Source organism: Ranitomeya variabilis, chromosome 2 (genome assembly GCF_051348905.1).
Source record: "Ranitomeya variabilis isolate aRanVar5 chromosome 2, aRanVar5.hap1, whole genome shotgun sequence".
Taxonomy (NCBI): domain Eukaryota; kingdom Metazoa; phylum Chordata; class Amphibia; order Anura; family Dendrobatidae; genus Ranitomeya; species Ranitomeya variabilis.
The window spans coordinates 360,826,603-360,851,066 of NC_135233.1; the positions used below are offsets into that span (position 1 = coordinate 360,826,603).

Consider the following 24,464-nt stretch of genomic DNA (forward strand, 5'->3'; position numbering starts at 1 on the left):
AGCTGCAGGCCCATCATACTGTGTATAGGGAACTGTGAATGCATATTGTGCATATGGGAGCTGTTGGCCCATTACACTGTATATAGGGGAGCTCTGGGGGGCATTATACTTTCTATAGTTCTGTCAGCATTACACTGTGTATAGGGGAGCATTGGGCTCATACTATCTATAGGGGAGCAGTGGGATCATACTGTGTAGAGGGGAGCAGTGGGAACATCATACTGTGTAAAGGGGAGTTATAGAATCATCATACTGTGTATAGGGGAGCTGTGGGGGCCTTAGACTGTGTATAGGGAAGCTTTAAGTTCACGATACTGTGTGTAATGGAGCAGTACATGGGGGAACTTAGGGGACATTATTATTGTGCATATGGTCCAATATGGCGGTAAAGTCAATGTTCGTTTTTGTATATAGATTTATTTTCAATAACAGTAGGGTCACATTTTGAGGTTCCCCTATATTCACAATAAGTGCGCAACCGTAGCTGTAATCAGGGTTAGCTGGTTAGGGGCCCACTCAGATGTTTCGCCCCCCCTAAGTTGAAACCCTAGCTACGCCTCTGATTCACACACATGCAACACAGTTATGACTCCAGGCCAGAAGGGGAGGCTCTAAACCCGGTTTCAGGGGAGCTTCCCTGTATATAAATATATATTGTAGTCTGGGGGAGGAGTTAGACAGTCTGTCAGAGGGACAGAATGGAGAGGAAGTACACGGTGAGAGTCTGAGAGAGAAAGAGGCACGGTGCAGCCATGAGAGGTGCTGCAGCTTCTTGAAGAAATTAGAACAGAACAGTTTTCAGAGACAGTGAAGGAGGGAAAGAAGCAAAGGAGAGTTAAGAGCTGGAGAGAGAAGCTGTGACTGGGCTTCCTCCATGCTGAGTGCAGAAACCGGTAGCCGTAAGACCGAAGTTGTAGAGGTAACTCTATGCCCCACGGAAGAAACCGGCGGACAGCGGATTGCAAGTTACCTGTTCACCATTGACATCCGAGGACACAGTATCAGAATAGAGCCCGTGATAGAGATCCTGTAAAAAGGCTCCAGCTACCTGTCATACGGGTAGTGTCCTACCCACAAGGGGGACAGAGAAGAAATGTGAGGACCTTGTGTGAGGCCTAAGGCAGCAAGGGACAACACCACAGTGCTAGTAGGAAGGCTTCCAACCCCACCTCGTAAAGGGGAGACTGCAACCCTGTGTCCTCCATTTCTTTCTATACCACCTACCACCGGTCCCAACTACACCGGGAGCCCTGGGGACCCAGCTTCACCTGTGGGAAGCCATACCATGCCTGCTGCCACAACATCACCCCAGAGGACCCCGTTAAGCAGCGTTGGTCACCCCTTACCGAGTACCACAGGTGGCATCACGAACTTTTATTACTTTATTCAAATCCCTTTAAAAGACTGTCCCTTTTACTTTGGCGACCAGGGCCACAGACCGGGCCGCCGCCGCTGTGACACATCCCTTAAAGTACTGGACCCGGTACCGAGTACCCCATGGCCCTGGTGGGCATTCCATATGTACTTTACATGTATTGTGTACAGGATCAGGGATAGAAGATAGAATAGAAAGGTAGCGGTAGCATATGACAATAGTGGGGCATACTAGAGCTAGAGAATGAGAGTGTTAGAATAAGCATAGTTAGGATAAGGGGTTTTCCCGACTGGGAGGAGTTACAGATGGATGTAGGGCAGAGCAGTGGGCTATAGTGGGAGACTTCCTTGTTGGTAGACAGTAGTGATGCAGCAATGAGAGAAGGCAGTCAGATAGCCATGGGGGTGAAGTTGCTGAGGCAAGAAGGGATCCCAGGCTGAGCAGCGTGCAAGTAGTCACCATCTTATGCAGTAACCATTCCAAGGAGCATCCAGGGCCTACAGCAGGGATTAGGCAGAGCTGAGCTCTCGTTTTACCTTTTCCTATTGAAACCGGACAAGGGGAATGGGAGGAAGCTGGTGGACCTAGGGGCATGGATGCTGCAGAAGGGAATGGAGTATTTGCAGGGGCAGAGTTTGCTGAGACAGACAGAGATTGTCAGAAGAGGCAGAGATTGCCAGGAGATACAGAGATTGTTGGTCGAGCCAGGGATATCAGTGTCTTCAGGAAGGAAGTTGTCAGAGGGGGCATGGAAAGCTCCAGGAATGTCCTTGTATGTGAACTGTGCTGTATCTGTAATAAGAACCCTGTTGAAAAGTAAAGTTGAACTGTTATGTATGGACATGGAGTCTGTAGTTGTTTGTGAGAACCGTGAATCTGGGGCCGGGATGGTCAAAACAGAAGGGACCCTGGAATCTAATGTAAGTGTTCTAATTTGTGTTTCCTTTGTGGGGTGCCAGGGTGTGGGAATGCAACAACACCTCGCCACGACTACCACCCTGACCTCCTCACACATGTACGTCCTTTCTTGTTTGTCTGGTTTGTGTATATACATACAATATTCCTCCCCACTTCCCATGGTAGAGGAGGGTGACAGATCTAGGGCTGATTCAGCAAGGTTCAGCAAGGTACATGGCCCCAGCATCTTCACCATCAGAGGTAATCTGGGGACCAGTGATACCTAGGGTGCCCCTAGCATTAGGGACAGGGAAGGAGCTCATGGCCCTGGGTACTCTGACGACAGAATCGTGACACATTTATTGCTACAAAATGAAAATAGGTCCAGAGGCCATGTCGGTCATTTATGACCAGCAGACAAGAGCCCTGTCAGCCTCTTCTTACCTGCCAGTATGGCTATTGTCTCTTCTGATTAGTAGGTTCGGAGCTACTAGACTCAGGTAACTTACAAAGGATGTTTATTTTTTCACTTTGGTTTATCAAAATGCAAGTTTCCAAGGTGCTCTACCTATGTAGCCTAGGTATCTTTGTATTTGTATATATTTTTACTGCATAACAAACAGCATAAAAACAAAAACAAAAAAAACATTGTGGAATTGTGAGATTTTCACATTTTTAACTCACTTGGAATTTTTTTTACTGTTGTCCAATACATTGCATCATAGAATTGATGATGTCATTCAAAAGTACAACTTGTCGCATAAAAACATAAAAAACAAACCCCTCATATGGCGGTTGGAAAAAGGGGAGAAAAAAATGAAAGCGCAAAAACAGAAAATAGCCCAGTCAATAAGAGGTTAAACATCACTAAAAAATCTGCAGTAATTGCCTGAAAATTCACTTCACATACTTCTTGCTCTGTTCACCTTCTGCATGCACTCTACACATAAGGCCGGAGTCACACTACCGTAGAATACGGACGAGTGCTATGCGAGAAAACATCGGCTCAGTGTTAATCTATGGGGCAGCTCACATCACCGTATTTTTTCTCAGGCGTATTCGACTTGTGAGTAAAATCGCAGCATGCTGCGATTGTATACGTATATTGTCCAAGACTCACCAATGCAAGCCTATGGGTGCGAGAAAAACTCGGACGCCACACGGATCATCAGACTAGCTTGCGACAAATACGCACACATTTTCCTCATTTCAGCCCATTGAGCCATTAAATTCAATGGGGAAAATCAGTGAGAAATTTAAAGCCACACGGATGTCATACGGATGCATAAGTGAGAGAAAATCGCATCATCGCATTGCAAACGCATTACACACGGATTGCACAGTGAGACTCGGACCAATTTTCCATACGTGTGTCTCCAGCCTAAGGGCTCATTTCCACTGGCGAGGAAAACGGACGAGTGCAATCCGATAAAAAATCGGATTGCACTCGGACCAATGTTATTCAATAGTTGTCTTTTCATTTGCGATTTTTTTCTCAGCCGAAATCGGACTGAGAAAAAAATCGCAGCATGCTGCAATTTGCTGCGAGTCTCAGACGAGACTCGCCAATGCAAGTCAATGGGTGCGAGAAAAAAATCACACAGCACTCGCACCATGCGAGTTCTGTCCGATTTGTACGCACCGGTGTCCTTTGAAAAGCCGGTAATTCAGCGCGGTGTACAGTAAAATCACACTGACAGGTTGGAATAGAGTAGATATATACACATAGAATAGGTATATATACATATATATATATATGTCAGTGAGACACCTATATATGTATATTTATATTTAATGCAGCGCAAGATAGCATTAAAGCCGCTAATTCAATTGCCGGCTTTTCATTTCTCCTTCCCAAACCCGACATGATATGAGACATGGTTTTCATACAGTAAACCATCTCATATCCCCCTTTTTTTTGCATATTCCACACTACTAATGTTAGTGGTGTGTATGTGCAAAACTTGGCCGCTGTAGCTGCTCAAATAAAGGGTTAAATGGCGGAAAAAATTGGCGTGGGCTCCCGCGCAATTTTCTCCGCCAGAGTGGTAAAGCCAGTGACTAAGGGCAGATATTAATAGCCTAGAGAGGGTCCATGGTTATTGGCCCCCCCTGGCTAAAAACATCTGCCCCCAGCCACCCCAGAAAAGGCACATCTGGAAGATGCGCCTATTCTGGCACTTGGCCACTCTCTTCCCACTCCCTGTAGCGGTGGGATATGGGGTAATGAAGGGTTAATGCCACCTTGCTATTGGAAGGTGACATTAAGCCAGGTTAATAATGGAGAGGTGTCAATTATGACACCTATCCATTATTAATCCAATTGTTTGAAAGTGTTAAAAAACACACACACATGATTTAAAAGTATTTTAATGAAATAAACACAGCGGTTGTTTTAATATTTTATTGCTCTCTCAATCCATTTGCAGACCCTCGCTTGGCAAAACAATAAACACACAATATACATACCTTCTGCTGACCCGTCACGTCCCACGAGGTAATCCATCTGAAGGGGTTAAAATAATTTACAAGCAGGAGCCCTGCAAAAGCAGCTGTGCTCGTGCTTGTAATTCCCCGGCGAATGAAGGAAATGTAGGTCATTGACCTACATTTCCTTCAGTCGCGGTGATGCGCCCCCTGGTGGATGTCCTCATATGACCTGGAGCGTGGGAAAAAGTTCCCAGGCTGCAGTTCATGAGAACATCCAGCAGGGGCGCATCACCGCGACTCAATGTAAGTATAGATCACTGCTTTCCTTTCAGCACCCGGGGATTACAGGCACGAGCGAGTGGTTTATCGCAGCTCCTGCCTGTAATATTAGTTAACCCCTCCAGATGGATTACTTCGTGGGACGTGATAGGACATCAGAGAGGGTATGTATCTTGTGTGTTTATTGTTTTGCCAAGCGAGGGTCTGAAAATGGATTGAGAGAGCAATACAATATTAAAACAACCGCTGTGTTTATTTCATTAAAATCCTTTTTAATCATGTGTGTGTGTGTTTTTTAACCCTTTCAAACAATTGCATTAATAATGGATAGGTGACATAATTGACGCCTCTCCATTATTAATCTGGCTTAATGTCACCTTCCAATAGCAAGGTGGCATTAACCCTTCATTACCCCATATCCCACGCTACAGGGAGTGGGAAGAGAGTGGCCAAGTGCCAGAATAGGCGCATCTTCCAGATGTGCCTTTTCTGGGGTGGCTGGGGGCAGATGTTTGTAGCCAGGGGGGGCCAATAACCATGGACCCTCTCTAGACTATTAATATCTGCCCTCAGTCACTGGCTTTACCACTCTGGCGGAGAAAATTGCGCGGGAGCCCACGCCAATTTTTTCCGCAATTTAACCCTTTAATTTCATAGCTAGAGACCCCAAATTTGACCCACAGACACTTCTTACATTAGTGAAGAGGAATATGTAATAAAAGAAGGGATATGAGATGGTTTACTGTATGTAAACCATGTCTCATATCCTGTCGGGTTTGTGAAGAAGAAGGAAAAAGCCGGCAATTGAATTAGTGGCTTTTATGTTATCTAGCGCTGCATTAAATATAAATATACACATATAGGTGTCTCACTGACATATATATATGTATATATACCTATTCTATGTGTATATATCTTCTCTATTCTAACCTGTCAGTGTGATTTTACTGTACACAGCGCTGATTTGCCGGCTTTTCAAAGGACACCGGTGCGTAAAAATCGGACAGCAATACGGATGTCATACGGATGTCAGACGGATGTTGCGATAAAAAATCGCATGACACTCGCATGATTTTCCTCCGTTTTTTCGGTCCGTTAATCTTACCGATTTGTCTCTCGCCAGTGGAAATGAGCCCTACTTCTTAGAGTACACTGCACCATTTTATCTGCTTCCCCAAGTATTTGGACCAGAAAGCATCAGCAATATCAGCATTTTTCCAATTAATTGATGATATTTTCTTTGACAATCCTTCTCTTGACTGATTTTTAATTTCTGAATCACAGCTACATTGATCCTATAAATTTCATAATGCCATTGATATCAAGCTTATGAATTTCAAACAATTAACCTCTTTCTGACATCGAGAGTAATAGTATGCCGATGTCGGACTCCCTCTATTTGATGTGGGCTCTAGCCGCAGGAGGAATTGCGATCCACCTGCGGCTGTTAACCCGTTAAATGCCGTTGTAAAACTCTGACAGTGGCATTTAAAACAGGCATCCGGCAAGCACGCCGGAAATCTGCCCATCGGTGACCCCCGTCATGTGATCGCAGGTAACCGATGGGTTGGCATGACAACCAGAGGTCTCCTGCAGACCTCTATGGTTGTCACTGCCGGATTGCTATGAGCGCCACCCGGTGGTCGACTGTCATAGCAAGCGAGTAATACTACTATATAGAAGGGATCTGATCATTGCCTGTATGTAGCATAGCCGATCAGATTATGGCAGCTTCTAGTCTCCCATGGAGAATATTGAAGCATGCCAAAAGTTAAAAAAAAAATGTTTTAAAATATTAAAAAAATAAAAAATGTATAAAAGTTTAAAAAAAAATCAAACCTACACATATTTAGTATCGGCGAGTTCAGAATTGCCCGATCTATCAATAAAAAAAAAAATGATTTGATCACTAAACAGTGTAGCGAGAAAAAAAGTCACAACGCCAGAATTACATTTTTGTGGTCGCAAGTACATTGCATTAAAATGCAATAATGGGAGATCAAAAGATCGTATCTGCACCAAAATGGTATCATTAAAAACGTCATCTCGACAAGCAAAAATATGCCCTCACGCAACCCCAGATCACGAAAAATGGAGACGCTACGGGTATCGGAAAATGGTGCATTTTTTATTTTTTTTAACAAAGTTTGGAATTTTTTTCACCACTTACATAAAAAAGAACCTAGATATGTTTGGTGTCTATGAACTCGTAAAGATCTGGAGAATCATAATAGCAGGTCAGTTTTAGCATTTAATGAACATAGTAAAAAAGCAAAACAAAAAACAAGTGTGGAATCGCACTATTTTTGCAATGTCACCACACTTGGAATTTTTTTCCCGTTTTCCAGTACGCGATGTGTTAAAACCAATGGTGTAGTTTCAAAGTACAGCTCGTCCTGCAAACAACAAGCCCTCACATGGCCATGTTGACGAAAAAATAAAAAAGTTCTGGCTCTGGGAAGAAGGGGAGCAAAAAACAAAATACTTAAAAGCAAAAATACCTCCGGTCATGAAGGCGTTAAACCACCGATGATCAGAGGAACTTAATTGATGTAAATATGATCCCCAGTAGATGAGATCTAGGAATTTATACTCCACTTAAAGGGAACCTGTCAGCAGGATTGTGCACAGTAACCTACAGACAGTGTCAGGTTGGGGCCGTTATACTGATTAAAATTATACCTTGGTTGATGAAATCCGTCTTGTGGTTGTTGTTTAATTTTGATTAACCCCTTAACTCCTGGGCCATTTCCTGTTTGTGCGTTTTCATTTTTTGCTCCCCTTCTTCCCAGAGCTATAACTTTTTTATTTTTTAGTCAATATGGCCATGTGAGGGCTTGTTTTTTGTGGGACAAGTTGTACTTTTGAACAACACCATTTAACATATCATGTACTGGAAAATGTTAACAAAAATTCCAAATGTGGTGAAAAAAAATCAAAAATTTGTAAAAAAAAATAAAAATGGCACCATTATCTTGAGACCTGTAGCGTCTCCATTTTTCATTACCTGGGGCTTGGTGGTGGCTTATTTCTTGCGTGTCGAGCTGACATTTATATTGATACAATTTTGGTGTAGATACAATGTTTTGATTGCTGGTTATTGCATTTTATTGCAATGAAAGTGGCACCCAAAAAATTTAATTCTGGCGTTTTTATTTTTTTTCTTGTTACGCTGTAACGATTGGGTTAATTCTTTTTTTATATTGATAGATCGGGCGATTCTGAATGCGGCGACACCAAATATGTGTCTATTTAATTTTTTTAGGGTATGTGTCCACGTTCAGGAAACGCTGCGTTTTTGACACAGCGCTGAGCCGCAGCGCCAAAAACGCAGCGTCCAGATGTTAATGAAATCCCATCTCCACTGTGCAGGAAAAAACGCATGCGTTTTTCCCGCAAAAATGCACATGCGTTGCGTTTTTTCAGAACGCAGCATGTTGCTACAATGAGCAAAACACGCAGGAACACCGCAGGTGACCTGCCAGTGACCTCAGGATTTTACCTGCATAAAATCCTGACCAAAGCCTGAAGCAAACCTGAACATGGACACATACCCTAATTGTTTTATTTTGAATGAGGTGAAAGGGGGGGTGAGTTGAACTTTTAGATTTTTTTTTTATATTTTTAAAAACATTTTTTTTTACTTTTTGCATGCTTCAATAGTCTCCATGGGAGACTAGAAGCTGCAGTACTTTGATTGCCTCTTCTACATACAGGGGATGATCAGATCTCCTGTGTGTAGCAGAAATGTTCACTTGCTAAAGGCCCCGTCTCACATAGCGAGATCGCTAGCGAGATCGCTGCTGAGTCACAAGTTTTGTGACGCAACAGCGACCTCAGTAGCGATCTCGCTATGTGTGACACGTACCAGCGATCAGGCCCCTGCTGCGAGATCGCTGGTCGTGTCGGAATGGCCTGGACCGTTTTTTGGTCGTTGAGGTCCCGCTGACATCGCTGAATCGGTGTGTGTGACACCGATCCAGCGATGTCTTCACTGGTAACCAGGGTAAACATCGGGTTACTAAGCGCAGGGCCGCGCTTAGTAACCCGATGTTTACCCTGGTTACCAAAAAAACAAACAGTACATACTCGCCTTTCGGTGTCCAGGTCCTTTGCCGTCTGCTTCCTGCTCTGACTGACTGCGGCCGTACAGTGAGAACACAGCACGTCACCGCTGCGCTCTGCTCTCACTGTACGGCGGCTCAGTCAGAGCAGGAAGCAGACGGCAAGGGACCTGGACACCGAAAGGCGAGTATGTACTGTTTGTTTTTTTTGGTAACCAGGGTAAACATCGGGTTACTAAGCGCGGCCCTGCGCTTAGTAACCCGATGTTTACCCTGGTTACCGGGTGCTGCAGGGGGACTTCGGCATCGTTGAAGACAGTTTCAACGATGCCGAAGTCGTTCCCCTGATTGTTGGACGCTGGAGAGAGCTGTCTGTGTGACAGCTCCCCAGCGACCACACAACGACTTACCAACGATCACAGCCAGGTCATATCGCTGGTCGTGATCGTTGGTAAATCGCTATGTGAGACGGGGCCTTAAGAGCGCCGACCATGGCAATCTGGCAATGACAACCACAGAGGTCTGCTGCAGGTCTCTGGTTGTCATGCCTGCCCATTGGTGACAGGATCCTTCCTGTAAGCACGAGTTTAATGCCGCTGTCAGAGATTGACAGAGGCATTTAACTAGTTAACAGTCATGGGTGGATCATGATTCCACCTGCGGCTGTTGCGGGCACATGTCAGCTGTATAGATCAGCTGTCATGTATTTGGAAATGTGTGGGCTCAGCACTGGAGCCTTCGCCAAAGGCCGGGGTCACACTAGTCTGTAATACGGATCAGTGCTATGCGATAAAGAATCGGATAGAACTCGGACCAATGTTAATCTATGGGGCAGTGTTATGATCCTAGTGGGAAAGGATCTCTTGTATTCCTGCTAGGTTTGCAAAACTAAAAACCAGCTCTAGGGAGGTGGTAACTAGGCTGACCGCATACCTAATCCTAACACTCAACTAGAAGTAGCCGGTGAACGTACCTAAACAATTCCTAGATGTCTCGAGCCAGCCGGAGAACTAACTACCCCTAGAGAGAAGACCTCACTTGCCTCTAGGGAAATTAACCCCAAGATATAGGAAGCCCCCAACAAATAATAACGGTGAGGTAAGAGGAAAACACAAACATAGAGATGAAAATCAGATTCAGCAAAGTGAGGCCCACTAAGACTAGATAGCTGAAAATAGGAAGTGGACTATGCGGTCAGCAGAAAACCCTGTAAAACATCCACGCTGGATATTCAAGAACCCCCACACCGACTAACGGTGTGAGGGGAGAATATCAGCAACCCTAGAGCTACCAGCAAGCAAGAAAATCACATTTTGGCAAGCTGGACAAAAAAACATGAATAAGACAAATGATCCAAAGTATGCAAAAAACACTTAGCTTCTCTTGCTAGAGACAGATGGCAGGAATCAGGAAGAAACAGATTTGGACTGAATACATTGATGACCGGCACAAGACTGAGGCTCCAAGAGGGCTAAATAGGGAACACCCACAGCCCTAACGAAACAGCTGAAGTCCAAGCCAGAAGAAAGACAAATCTATACAATACCGCTTGTGACCACAAGAGGGAGCCCAGAAACACAGTTCACAACAGTACCCCCCCCTTGAGGAGGGGTCACCGAACCCTCACCAAGACCCCCAGGGCGATCAGGATGAGCAGCGTGAAAGGCATGAACCAAATCGGCCGCATGAACATCAGAGGCGACAACCCAGGAATTATCCTCCTGACCATAGCCCTTCCACTTAACCAAATACTGAAGCTTCCGTCTAGAGATACGAGAATCCAAGGTCTTCTCCACCACGTACTCCAACTCGCCCTCAACCAACACCGGAGCAGGAGGCTCAACAACAGGAACCACAGGCACCACATAGCGCCGCAACAAAGACCTATGGAACACATTATGAATGGTAAACGACGCCGGGAGGTCCAAACGAAAAGACACCGGGTTAAGAACCTCCAAAATCTTATAAGGACCGATAAAGCGAGGCTTGAACTTAGGAGAGGAGACCTTCAAAGGGACATACCGAGAAGACAACCAAACCAAATCCCCAACACGAAGTCGGGGACCCACACCGCGGCGGCGGTTGGCAAAACGCTGAGCCTCCTCCTGTGACAATTTCAAATTGTCCACCACATGGTTCCAAATCCGCTGCAACCTATCCACCACAGAATCAACCCCAGGACAGTCAGAAGGCTCAACCTGACCCGAGGAAAAACGAAGATGAAAACCAGAATTGCAGAAAAAGGGCGAAACCAAAGTAGCAGAACTAGCCCGATTATTAAGGGCAAACTCGGCCAGTGGCAAGAAAGTCACCCAATCATCCTGATCAGCAGAAACAAAACATCTTAAATAAGTTTCCAACGTCTGATTAGTTCGCTCGGTTTGGCCATTAGTCTGAGGATGGAAAGCCGACGAAAAAGATAAATCAATGCCCATCTTAGCACAAAAAGATCGCCAGAATCTGGACACAAACTGGGATCCTCTGTCAGACACAATATTCTCAGGGATGCCATGCAAACGAACCACATTCTGAAAGAACAAAGGAACCAAATCAGAGGAGGAAGGCAACTTAGGCAAGGGCACCAAATGGACCATCTTAGAAAAACGATCACACACCACCCAGATGACAGACATTCTCTGAGACACTGGAAGATCCGAAATAAAATCCATGGAAATGTGCGTCCAAGGCCTCTTCGGGATAGGCAAGGGCAAAAGCAACCCGCTGGCACGAGAACAGCAAGGCTTAGCCCGAGCACAAATCCCACAGGACTGCACAAAGGAACGCACATCCCGTGACAAGGAAGGCCACCAAAAGGACCTAGCCACCAAATCTCTGGTACCAAAAATCCCAGGATGCCCCGCTAACACCGAAGAATGAACCTCGGAAATAACTCTGCTGGTCCATCTATCAGGGACAAACAATTTCTCTGGTGGGCAACGATCAGGTCTATCAGCCTGAAATTCCTGCAGCGCTCGTCGCAAATCTGGGGAAATGGCAGACAAAATCACTCCCTCTCTGAGAATACCAGCAGGTTCTGAGACTCCCGGAGAGTCAGGCACAAAACTCCTAGAAAGAGCATCAGCCTTCACGTTCTTCGAACCAGGCAGGTACGAGACCACAAAGTCAAAACGGGAGAAAAACAACGACCAACGAGCCTGTCTAGGATTCAGGCGCTTGGCAGACTCAAGATAAATCAGATTTTTGTGATCAGTCAAGACCACCACACGATGCTTAGCTCCCTCGAGCCAATGTCGCCACTCCTCAAATGCCCACTTCATAGCCAACAACTCCCGATTACCAACATCATAGTTCCGCTCAGCAGGCGAAAATTTCCTTGAAAAGAAAGCACATGGCTTCATCACAGAGCCTTCAGAGCTTCTCTGCGACAAAACAGCCCCTGCACCAATCTCAGAAGCATCCACTTCGACCTGGAAGGGAAGCGAGACATCTGGCTGGCACAAGACTGGCGCTGAAGTAAACCGGCGCTTAAGCTCCCGAAAGGCCTCCACGGCTGCAGGAGACCAATTAGTAACATCAGAACCTTTCTTGGTCATATCCGTCAAAGGTTTAACCACGCCAGAAAAATTAGCGATAAAACAACGGTAAAAATTAGCAAAACCCAAGAACTTCTGAAGACTCTTAACAGACGTGGGCTGAGTCCAGTCATGAATGGCTCGGACCTTAACTGGGTCCATCTCCACCGTAGAAGGGGAAAAAATAAAACCCAGAAAGGAAACCTTCTGTACTCCGAAGAGACATTTTGAGCCCTTCACAAACAAAGCATTATCACGCAGGACCTGAAACATCATCCTGACCTGCCTCACATGGGAATCCCAATCATCAGAAAAAAACAAAATATCATCCAGATAAACAATCATAAATTTATCCAGATAATTCCGGAAGATGTCATGCATGAAGGACTGAAACACAGAAGGAGCATTAGAGAGTCCAAAAGGCATCACCAAGTACTCAAAATGGCCCTCGGGCGTATTAAATGCTGTTTTCCATTCATCTCCCTGCTTAATGCGCACAAGGTTATACGCACCGCGAAGATCTATCTTGGTGAACCAACTGGCACCCTTAATCCGAGCAAACAAATCAGACAATAATGGCAAAGGATACTGAAATTTAACTGTGATTTTATTCAAAAGATGATAATCAATACAAGGTCTCAAAGACCCGTCTTTCTTGGCTACAAAAAAAAATCCTGCACCAAGAGGGGAAGAGGATGGGCGAATATGTCCCTTCTCCAAAGACTCCTTGATATAACTCCGCATCGCGGCATGTTCTGGCACAGATAAATTAAAAAGTCGTCCCTTAGGAAATTTACTACCAGGAATCAAATTTATAGCACAATCACAGTCCCTATGAGGAGGAAGGGCACTAGCCCTGGGCTCATTAAATACATCCTGGTAGTCAGACAAAAACTCAGGGATCTCAGAAGGAGTGGAAGAAGCAATAGACACCAACGGAGCATCGCCATGAATTCCCTGACAACCCCAAGTTGACACAGTCATAGCTTTCCAATCTAGAACTGGATTATGGGCCTGTAGCCATGGCAGACCCAAAACGACGACACCACGCAAATTGTGCAGTACAAGAAAACGAATCACCTCCTGATGTACAGGAGTTATGCACATTGTCACTTGCGTCCAATACTGAGGTTTATTCTCTGCCAATGGCGTTGCATCAATTCCTCTAAGAGGAATAGGAAATTCCAAAGGCTCCAGGACAAAACCACAGCGCCTGGCAAACGACAACTCCATCAGACTCAGGGCAGCACCAGAATCCACAAAAGCCATGACTGAGTAAGAAGACAATGAACAAATTAAAGTCACAGACAAAATAAATTTAGGCTGTAGAGTACCAATGGCGACAGGATTAACGACTTTTTTTAAGCGTTTAGAGCATGCTGAGATAACATGCGTAGAATCACCACAGTAAAAGCACAACCCATTTTGACGTCTATGATTTTGCCGTTCGGCTCTGGTCAGAATTCTGTCACATTGCATAGAGTCAGGTGTCTGTTCAGAGAGCACCGCCAGAGGATTAGCAGATTTGCGCTCCCGCAAACGCCGATCAATCTGAATGGCCAGAGTCATAGAATCCTTCAGATTTGTAGGGATGGGAAACCCCACCATCACATTCTTAATTGCTTCAGAAAGACCATTTCTGAAATTTGCGGCCAGAGCACACTCATTCCATTGAGTAAGCACGGACCATTTCCGAAATTTCTGACAATACACTTCAGCTTCATCCTGACCCCGAGAGATAGCCAGCAAAGCCCTTTCTGCCTGATTTTCAAGATTAGGCTCCTCATAGAGCAATCCAAGCGCCAGGGAAAACGCATCAACATTCACCAATGCAGGATCTCCTGGCGCCAGAGAGAAGGCCCAATCTTGAGGGTCGCCACGCAAGAAAGAAATAACAATTTTAACCTGGTGAGCAGAATCACCAGAGGAACAAGGTTTCAAAGACAGAAACAATTTACAATTATTCCTAAAATTCAGGAACTTAGATCTATCTCCAAAGAACAGCTCAGGAATAGGTATCTTTGGCTCAGACATAGGACTACGAGTGACAAAATCCTGAATGCCTTGCACCCTTGCAGCAAGCTGATCCACACTAGAAATCAGAGTCTGAACATTCATGTCTGCCTCAGAGCTCAAGGCCACTCAGAGTATAAGGGGATGAAAGAAGCTAGACAGACTGCAGCAAAAAAAAAAATCTACTCAGAACTTCTTTTTGATCCCGCTTCTGCAATGCATTAAACATTTCCTTTTTGGCCGGTCATACTGTTATGATCCTAGTGGGAAAGGATCTCTTGTATTCCTGCTAGGTTTGCAAAACTAAAAACCAGCTCTAGGGAGGTGGTAACTAGGCTGACCGCATACCTAATCCTAACACACAACTAGAAGTAGCCGGTGAACGTACCTAAACAATTCCTAGACGTCTCGAGCCAGCCGGAGAACTAACTACCCCTAGAGAGAAAAGAAGACCTCACTTGCCTCTAGGGAAATTAACCCCAAGATATAGGAAGCCCCCAACAAATAATAACGGTGAGGTAAGAGGAAAACACAAACATAGAGATGAAAATCAGATTCAGCAAAGTGAGGCCCACTAAGACTAGATAGCTGAAAATAGGAAGTGGACTATGCGGTCAGCAGAAAACCCTGTAAAACATCCACGCTGGATATTCAAGAACCCCCACACCGACTAACGGTGTGAGGGGAGAATATCAGCACCCCTAGAGCTACCAGCAAGCAAGAAAATCACATTTTGGCAAGCTGGACAAAAAAACATGAATAAGACAAATGATCCAAAGTATGCAAACAACACTTAGCTTCTCTTGCTAGAGACAGATGGCAGGAATCAGGAAGAAACAGATTTGGACTGAATACATTGATGACCGGCACAAGACTGAGGCTCCAAGAGGGCTAAATAGGGAACACCCACAGCCCTAACGAAACAGCTGAAGTCCAAGCCAGAAGAAAGACAAAACTATACAATACCGCTTGTGACCACAAGAGGGAGCCCAGAAACACAGTTCACAACAGGGCAGCTCCTATTATCTGTTTTTTTCTCGGATATTCAGGATTTGAGTGAAATCGCAGCATGCAGCGATTGTCAGCGTATCTTGGCCGATAATTGCCAATGAAAGTCTATGGGGGTGAGAAAAATACGGATTACACACGGACCATCAGTGTGACTTGCGAGAAATGCGCAGTGGTGTTCAATAGAAAAGCCGGTAATTCAGTGTGGTGTACAGTAAAATCACACTGGCAGGTTAGAATAGAATAGATAGACTAAATGTCTACACATAGTATAGGGAGATATATATACAGTATGTCAGTGAGACACATATATATATTTATATTTAATACAGCGCTAGATAGCAGGAAAGCCAGTAATTCAATTGTCGGCTTTTGCTATCTCCTTCCCAAACCTGACAGGATATGAGACATGGTTTACATACAGTAAACCATTTCATATCACTTCTTTTTTTACATATTCCTCACTTCTAATGTTCGAAGTGTCTGTGTGTAAAATTTTGTGGCTATGGCTGTTAAAATAAAGGGCTAAATCATGGAAAAAATTGGCGTGGGCTCCAGCACAATTTTCTTTGCCAGAGTGGGAAAGCCAATGACTGATGGCAGATATTAATAGCCTAGAGAGGGACCATGGTTATTGCCCCCCCCCCCCCCTGGCTAAAAACATCTGCCCCCAGCCACCTCAGAAAAGGCACGTCTGTAAGATGCGCCTATTCCGGCACTTGGCCTCTCTCTTCCCACTCCCCTGTAGCGGTGGGATATGGGGTAATAAAGGGTTAATGTCACCTTGCTATTGTAAGGTGACAGTAAGCCTGGTTAATAATGGAGAGATGTCAATAAGACACCTATCCATTATTAATACAATAGTAGGAAATGGTTAATAAAACACACACACATTTTGAAAAAAGTATTTTAATGAAATAATGACACATGGTGCTGTAATAGTTTCGAGCATGGGAAAATATTCAGAAAAATTCCCATGCTACAGTTCATATGAGGTTATGCCAGCAGGGGGCGCAGCACCGCAAGTCTAGGTAGCTATGTTCCCCTGCTTTCCATTCATTTCCCACTTTTTACAGGCAGGAGCACAGCTGCATTAGCAGGCTTTTGCTTGTAAAATTATTTAACCCCTTCTGATGGATTTACATCGTGGGACATGACTGTAACGCCGGAGAGGTATGGGATATTGTTTTTTTTTTATTTTAACTTTGTTTCAGGTGACAAGGGTCTTCAATTAGATTGAGCGTATAATAAGCTATTACAACACCCTGTGTCTTTATTTCATTAAAATACTTTTTTCCTAATGTGTGTGTGTATTATTAACCCTTTATTAATATAGGATTAATAATGGATAGGTGTCTTATTGACACCTCTCCATTATTAACGTGGTTTAATTTCACCTTACAATAGCAAGGTGACATTAACCCCTTATTACCCCATATCCCACCGCTACAGGGGAGTGGGAAGAGAGGCTAAGTGCCAGAATAGGCGCATCTTACAGATGTGCCTTTTCTGGGGTGGCTGGGGCAGATGTTTTTAGCCAGGGGGGGGTCCTATAACCATGGTCCCTCTCTAGGTTATTAATATCTGCCCTCAGTCACTGTCTTTCCCACTCTGGAGGAGAAAATTGCACGGGTGCCCACGCCAGCTTTTCCATGATTTAACCCTTTATTTTAACAGCTAGAACCCCCAAATTTTGCACACAGACACTTCTAACATTAGTTATGAGGAACATGTAAAACAAGAAGGGATATGAAATGGTTTACTGTATGTAAACCAGGTCTCATATCCTGTCAGGTTTGGGAAGGAGATAGCAAAAGCCGGCAATTGAATTACTGGCTTTTCTGCTTTCTAGCGCTGTATTAAATATAAATATATATATATATATATATATATATATACATATATATATATATATATATATATATATAATATATGTGTGTGTCTCACTGACAAATATATATATATATATATGTATAGATAGATATGTATATATATATATATATATATATATATATATATATATATATATATATATAGACTGTATATATGTTTTTACGAATATTTGAGCCCATGGATCCATTCTATGTCCATTTTGCAAGCCGGCGAGAAAATCTCGCCGTATGGATGCCATACGGATGACACACGGATATTTTTTGGAGAAAAAATCGCATCCTCCCATTGAATACGGATCACTGTTCAGGAGATTTTCTGCATATCTCGGCCATAAAAAACGGACCGTATTTTTATACGTTGTGTGTGACTCCGGCCAAACAGAGGTAATCCGACACGTGTGTACTATTACGTCACATATCAGAAAGGGGTTAAACAACAACCACAAGACGAATTTCATCAAGAAAGGTATCATTTTAATCAGTATAATGGCGCCAACTTGACAATGTGTGTAGGTTACTCTGCACAATTCTGCTGGCAGGTTCCCTTTAAGCAGCACAGAGTAAATATGCACTTAGAGTAAATATGCACTTACCAAATTGTGTGCGAAGAGGAGACTGATGACTCAGTTTGCATTCATTCAGACGTTTTTGTAAGGAAGAAATTTCCCTTCGGACTTTTAGAATGTTGTTCTTGTCATGTCTCTCCAGCTGGTTCACCAAGACAGATATGTTCTGAAGCTATCAGAAGATTAACAAAATGTGCTTATTTTTGTACTAATATAGTCCTATATATTAAATATAAAAATTCAACAAATTCCAAACTTTATCTATGCAATATATGGTAAGATGTCATGTCCATTAGAATCCTCATGAATCACCAGAATTAACTATTTAATGGAAGACTGAAGATCTGAGTTTTATCACCAAGGATTTCATAAAGTCTAATTTCAAATTTTGCTTCTTTTTGTTCAAGTTTTCACGTCTGTACTAGGGATGAGCAAATAGCTTCAGATAAGAGGTTATCTGAATAGCTATAGCGCTTACCGAATAGCTGCATCGGTAAACCCGGATACATGGAGCGCTCCTAATAATCAGCTGTGAGCCCAACAAACAAGCTCTCCATACATGTTTTGTGACTGTCACACAGCCATGAAGAGAAAACACCGTGTGCACTGCTATTTATGGTGCGGAGACTAGGTACCCAAATCCTTAAGATAGATAGAAGAAAAAAGTCTCGCACTCAACTTCAGTATATTCGTAGATTTAATGGGTGCTGATGTAGCACTAGATCTAGTGCTACATCAGCACCCATTAAATCTACGAATATACTGAAGTTGAGTGCGAGACTTTTTTCTTCTATCTGTCACACAGCCATGACACATGTAGCTGCAGCGCCGAACAGCTGATTATTGGGAGCGCCCAGGTATCCGAGTTCCCGATGCAGCTATTCGGTAAGCGCTATAGCTATTCAGATAACCTCTTATCTGAAGCTATTCGCTCATCCATAGTCTGTACATGTCTATTGTCGATTAACTACAGTTGTCATAAGAACTTAACTTCATTTTTTTTTATTTAAACCACTTATTAATGATCTAAGTCCCATTACCAGCCAGGGACTCAGACTCAACAACCTCAACTTCAAGCATCTTAATATCTCATATATTTAGCTTCCCTATGTCAAAGGCTTCTTGTTCATTAATTACAAGACTCATCAGTCCTTACCTCTATGTACAGAGCTTCTACTTTCTCATTTGAACCATTTAATGAAGTTTTTAGTTCCATCACCAAAGCTTCCATTTCATTAATCTCCACTTTCAACATATCAAAATCTAGTTGGTTGTAAGAAACATCTTTGTCACATGTCTCCACCTTCAATGTCAAGTTCCTTATATTTTCTAGGTAACTATCCAGCCTTTGTTGGTAGTTTTGTATCTGACAAATAAAATATAAGAATAAGAACACATTATATAGAGCAAGAGCAAGATTCTGGGATACTTTTGATCAAGGTCCCAATCTTTGAGTTCATGACTATGAGTTCTATGTTCTCAATGAGTTGGCTTCTGTGTTCTCCACCAACCTTGCAAGCCATAATAAATTAACAGATAGGCCAATTAGATTCTGAGCCCGACAGAGACTCCTTTATAAAATTGGCTAACAGTTTATCTCTATTGTTATCTCTGTTGACTATACACATTAGATGACTACTGCCTCAACCCACCACTTTCAGGAGAGTCAGCTAGCCATCGAATGTGTATGAGGGTATCTAAACGCTCTTTGGACAGTAGATTTGGGGAAAAGATGGTTCAGGCATGTATAATCTTTCAAGATTTAAACCAAAAAAGAAAAGGAGTATAAATAACCTAATCAATATGCAAATTTGGTTCAAGTAGACAACTAGACCTTATACCTAAAAAAACGCTAGAACACTAGAATCAATCATGAAAACGTAATACAAAGAATCACATTCATAATAAACACAACTTTATTAAGGACACCAAGCAAAAATACACTACAAAAATGAGACTAGACATGATAAAAACATATAACAAATAACTAAAAACAAGGGGAGCAGGGCATCACATACAATACAAACATGATCTATAATAAGATAAGGAGAATATCATAGCCAAAAATATATCATTAAATCTTATTAATTAATAAAGTGCTATGCATATAGTAAATCGAGATGGTACTGGAAGAAGTTTATATAATAAATAAAAAAGGGTGCTAAGTACATATAAGGTGGTATATATATATATATATATATATATATATATATATATATATATATTTATAGATGCCCCAAAGTGCAAATAATGGTCTATAAATTGCTCCATAGAGAGTAACGATAAAGTAAATATACTAACCAGGATTCATCCTATATGTGGTGCCGCTGCTACCCTGTGTTTATAATGAATTTCATTCTTTGTATTACGTTTTCATGATTGATTCTAGTGTCCAAGCAGTTTTTCAGGTATAATAATCTTTCAAAATGCCTGACCCTTCTTTTCCCGAATGAAAAAAAATGGTTTCTGGCAATGAGTATCTCCAACCCATCGGCAACCCACAATCAAGTCACGGGTGGGCCGATGGCAAGTGGAATGATGCGCTTCCATGACAACTGTGATTTTTAAGGCAGGTTCTGGTTGTAATACACAGCTGGGTATGATCTGCTGGGTATGAGACGATCTCACCCGTGCACACTGCATGTACCCATTTCCAACTTGCACCGTACATGTATGGCCGATGTCAGGAAGGGGTTAAGAAAGTATCAGCTGCATCCCTCCATGTATCCCTGTACCTTTTCAATTTCTTTCTGAAATCTGAGACTCAAGTTCAGGTTGGATGCCTCCAAAAATTCCATCCTTTCTGCTGGAAACATGTCTGGAATGGCAAAAGAACAATGGCAGGTCCCATGTTCATCCATTGAGCCAACCACAACCTTCTACAAAAAAAATAGAAGAAAACATTTTAAATTCTTCCTTTAAAATTATTTACATTTTACTCTCAAGAAGAAAAAAATTAACTAAACTATATAAGTTTTCTATATTTCCGCTTTTTAAAAGAAAAATCCCAAAATGTTCAAACTATATTATTTTACGCATTCATACAACATTCAGATCTTATATCTCTATGTTTCCTACATACAGAAGATGTAGTCTGTACCCGGCAGACCCCCAGACTCCACAATAGCAGGATGATGGTCTTCATCTTGTATTTGTGTTCTGTATGTCTCTGTATATCATTGAACTATACTTTATATACTTTTTTAAAGCAAGGTGTGGCAAACAATTTATTCTTAAGTTCGTTGAGTTCCACCCTTTTTTTTTGCTATTTGACCAAGTATTAATTATGCATGCAGTATGGCTGAGCTTTAGCCACGTGTTCACAAGTATTTTGCCGCCAAGAAAGATGATGTGACCTTCAAATGCCTCCTTTATGTTGTTTTTAAAATTGTAGCTAAAATTCAAAAGACTAATGGACAAGTAAAAATAAACAGAGGCTGACAGCACTCACTTCTCTGGGGAGCCCGTTCCACGTCCAGGGAACCCTCCTGGATATTCCAAAACCGTCCAATGCAAAATGAACAGCGCTCCAATCAGGTGTAGAAATCTCCAAATAGTGCTTTATTAAGCCATGGTATAGCAGCAACGTTTCGACCAACACTTGGTCTTTGTCAAGCATGCTTGACAAAGACCAAGTGTTGGTCGAAACGTTGCTGTATACCATGGCTTAATAAAGCACTATTTAGAGATTTCTACACCTGATTGGAGCGCTGTTCATTTTGCATTGGATGGTAATGGACAAGTAAAATCAAGATGTTTAAGCTACATTTATGTTGTATGCATTGTTAAAAATATATGCATTTCTGGATAGGGACCTAAGGCAGGGGTGGGCAATTCATTTTCCCAAGGGGCCGTGAGAGACCCTTTCTGTTGTGGACGCCGAACCAATAGGCCAAAATTAATTATGTTCAATATTAATATTAACATATTGATTATAATTGTTATATTAATATTAATTGTATCACTTAATATTGAGCAGAATTAAGTATGGTGGCATCCCTTTTATACCCTATGAGCCCACACACAGCCCCTATATATCATAAGAGAGCTCATGTAGCCTCCTATATACAGTTTGAGCCCCCACATAGCCTCCTATGTACAGAATAAGCCCCACATAGCCTCCCATATTCAGCATGTGTTCACGTAGCCTCTTATATACAGCATGTGCCCTACATAGCCTCTTATATACATCATGTGCCCCATGTAGCCCCTGATATAGGGCATGCACCCCTTGTAGCCTCTGATATACAGCAAGCACCTCACGTAGCCTCTGATATTCTGTATGTGCCCCATGTAGCCTCTGATATACACCATGTGCCCCACGTAGCCCCTGATATACACCTTGTGCCCCATGTAGCCTCTGATACACACCATGTACCACACATAGCCTCTGAGATTCAGCATGTGCACACATACAGTGGGTACAGAAAGAATTCAGACCCCTTTACATTTTTCACTCTTTGTTTCATTGCAGCCATTTGGTAAATTCAAAAAAGTTCATTTTTTATCATTAATGTACACTCTGCACCCCATCTTGACTGAAAAAAAAACAAAAATGTAGACATTTTTGCAAATTTATTAAAAAAAGAAAAGCTGAAATATCACATTTTCATAAGTATTCAGACCCTTTGCTCAGTATTCAGTAGAAGCACCTTTTGAGCTACTACAGCCATGAGTCTTCTCAAGAATGATGCAACAGATTTTTCACACCTGGATTTGGGGATCCTCTGCCATTCTTCCTTGCAGATCCTCTCCAGTTCCGTCAGGTTGGATGGTGAACGTTGGTGGACAGTCATTTTCAGGTCTCTCCAGAAAGGATCAATTGAGTTTGGGTCAGGGCTCTGGCTGGGCCAGTTGAGAATAGTCACAGACTTGTTTTGAAGCCACTCCTTTGTTATTTTAGCTCTATGCTTAGGGTCATTGTCTTGTTGGAAGGTGTACTTTTGGCCAAGTCTGAGGTCCAGAACACTCTGGAAGAGGGTTTCACGCAGGATATCTCTGTACTTGGCCGCATTCGTGTTTCCTTCAATTGCAACCAGTCATCCTGTCCTTGCAGCTGAAAAACACCCCCATAGCATGATTCTGCCACCACCGTATTTCACTGTTGGGATTGTATTGGGCAGGTGATCAGCAGTGCTTGGTTTTCTCCACACATACCGCTTAGAATTATCACCAAAAAGGTCTATCTTCTTCTCATCAGAACAGAGAATCTTATTTCACATAGTCTGGGAGTTCTTCATGTGATTTTTTAGAAAACTCTATGTAGGCTTTCAAATGTCTGGCACTGAGGAGGCTGCAGTGATAGTTGACTTTGTGGACCTTTCTCTCATCTCCCTAATGCATATGTGGAGCTCAGCCACAGAGACCTTGGGGTTCTTCTTTACCTCTCTTGCCAAGGCTCTTCTCCCACGATTGCTCAGTCTGGCTGGACGGCCAGGTCTAGGAAGACTTCTGGTGGTCCTGAACTTCTTCCAATTAAGGATTATGCAGGCTACTGTGCTCTTAGGAACCTTGAGTACTGCAGAAATTCTTTTGTAAACTTGGGCAGATCTGTGCCTTGCCACAATTCTGTCTCAGAGCTCCTTGGCCAGTTCCTTTGACCCCATGATTCTCATTTGGTCTGCCATGCACTGTGAGCTGTGAGGTCTTATATACACCGGTGTGTGCCTTTACAAATCAAGTCATAACAGTTTAGTTAAACCTAGCTGGACTCCAATGAAGGAGTAGAACCATCTCAAGGAGGATCACAAGGAAATGGACAGTATGTGACTTAAATATGAGTGTCTGAGCAAAAGACCTGAATACTTATGACCATGTGATATTTCAGTTTTTCTTTTTTAATAAATTTGCAAAAAATTCTACATCTCTGTTTTTTTCAGTCAAGATGGGGTGCAGAGTCTACATTAATGAGATCAGATCTGGGCCCTATATACTGCATTATAGAATGCTGTACATAAGGTCTGAAAGCTGATGGCCATATCTCATACCGGCCAAACCTGGTGACAGGTTCCCTTTAAGTTTGTGTATGTGGTCATATCTTGAACTTGTAGTTTGTCCTGATGAAGAGGTCGGATGACTTTGAAACAGGTTGCTAATAAACCGCATATACATAAATAAAAAAGTGGATTGGCACATACCGTCCCGTGCAACAAAATCCTTTATTGTGGCATCATCATACCAACAGCAGGCAGATAAAACGGTGGAGCAAATACAGATGACGATCGTTTCACGCTTACATTGCACTTCAACAAGTCATAATAAACCGCATAGAATACTCTTGAGTCTCCTGGATTCTTCCATTGGCTAACATCAGCAGCACAGTTAACCCACTTCTTTCCACTCCTGCTTTTCACTATCTATTGTAATTGGTGGGATTCAGTGTTATCTATATACGTATTTCCTTTTAT

General features: G+C 42.8%; 1 protein-coding gene across 1 annotated transcript in view; it reads right to left on the reverse strand.

Moving 5' to 3' along the window:
• LOC143809419 (olfactomedin-4-like) overlaps window positions 1-21,219 on the reverse strand; it is a 32,451-nt gene extending 11,232 nt beyond the window's left edge. Inside the window, exons 1-4 of the mRNA XM_077292486.1 lie at window positions 21,140-21,219; window positions 20,793-20,936; window positions 19,214-19,423; window positions 18,085-18,229 (exon numbers count right to left, since the gene is read on the reverse strand). Coding sequence (XP_077148601.1) covers window positions 18,085-18,229; window positions 19,214-19,423; window positions 20,793-20,936; window positions 21,140-21,202 — 562 coding nt within the window. The 5' untranslated portion in view covers window positions 21,203-21,219. The remainder of the gene's footprint in view (window positions 1-18,084; window positions 18,230-19,213; window positions 19,424-20,792; window positions 20,937-21,139) is intronic.
• Window positions 21,220-24,464: the final 3,245 nt, after the last annotated feature.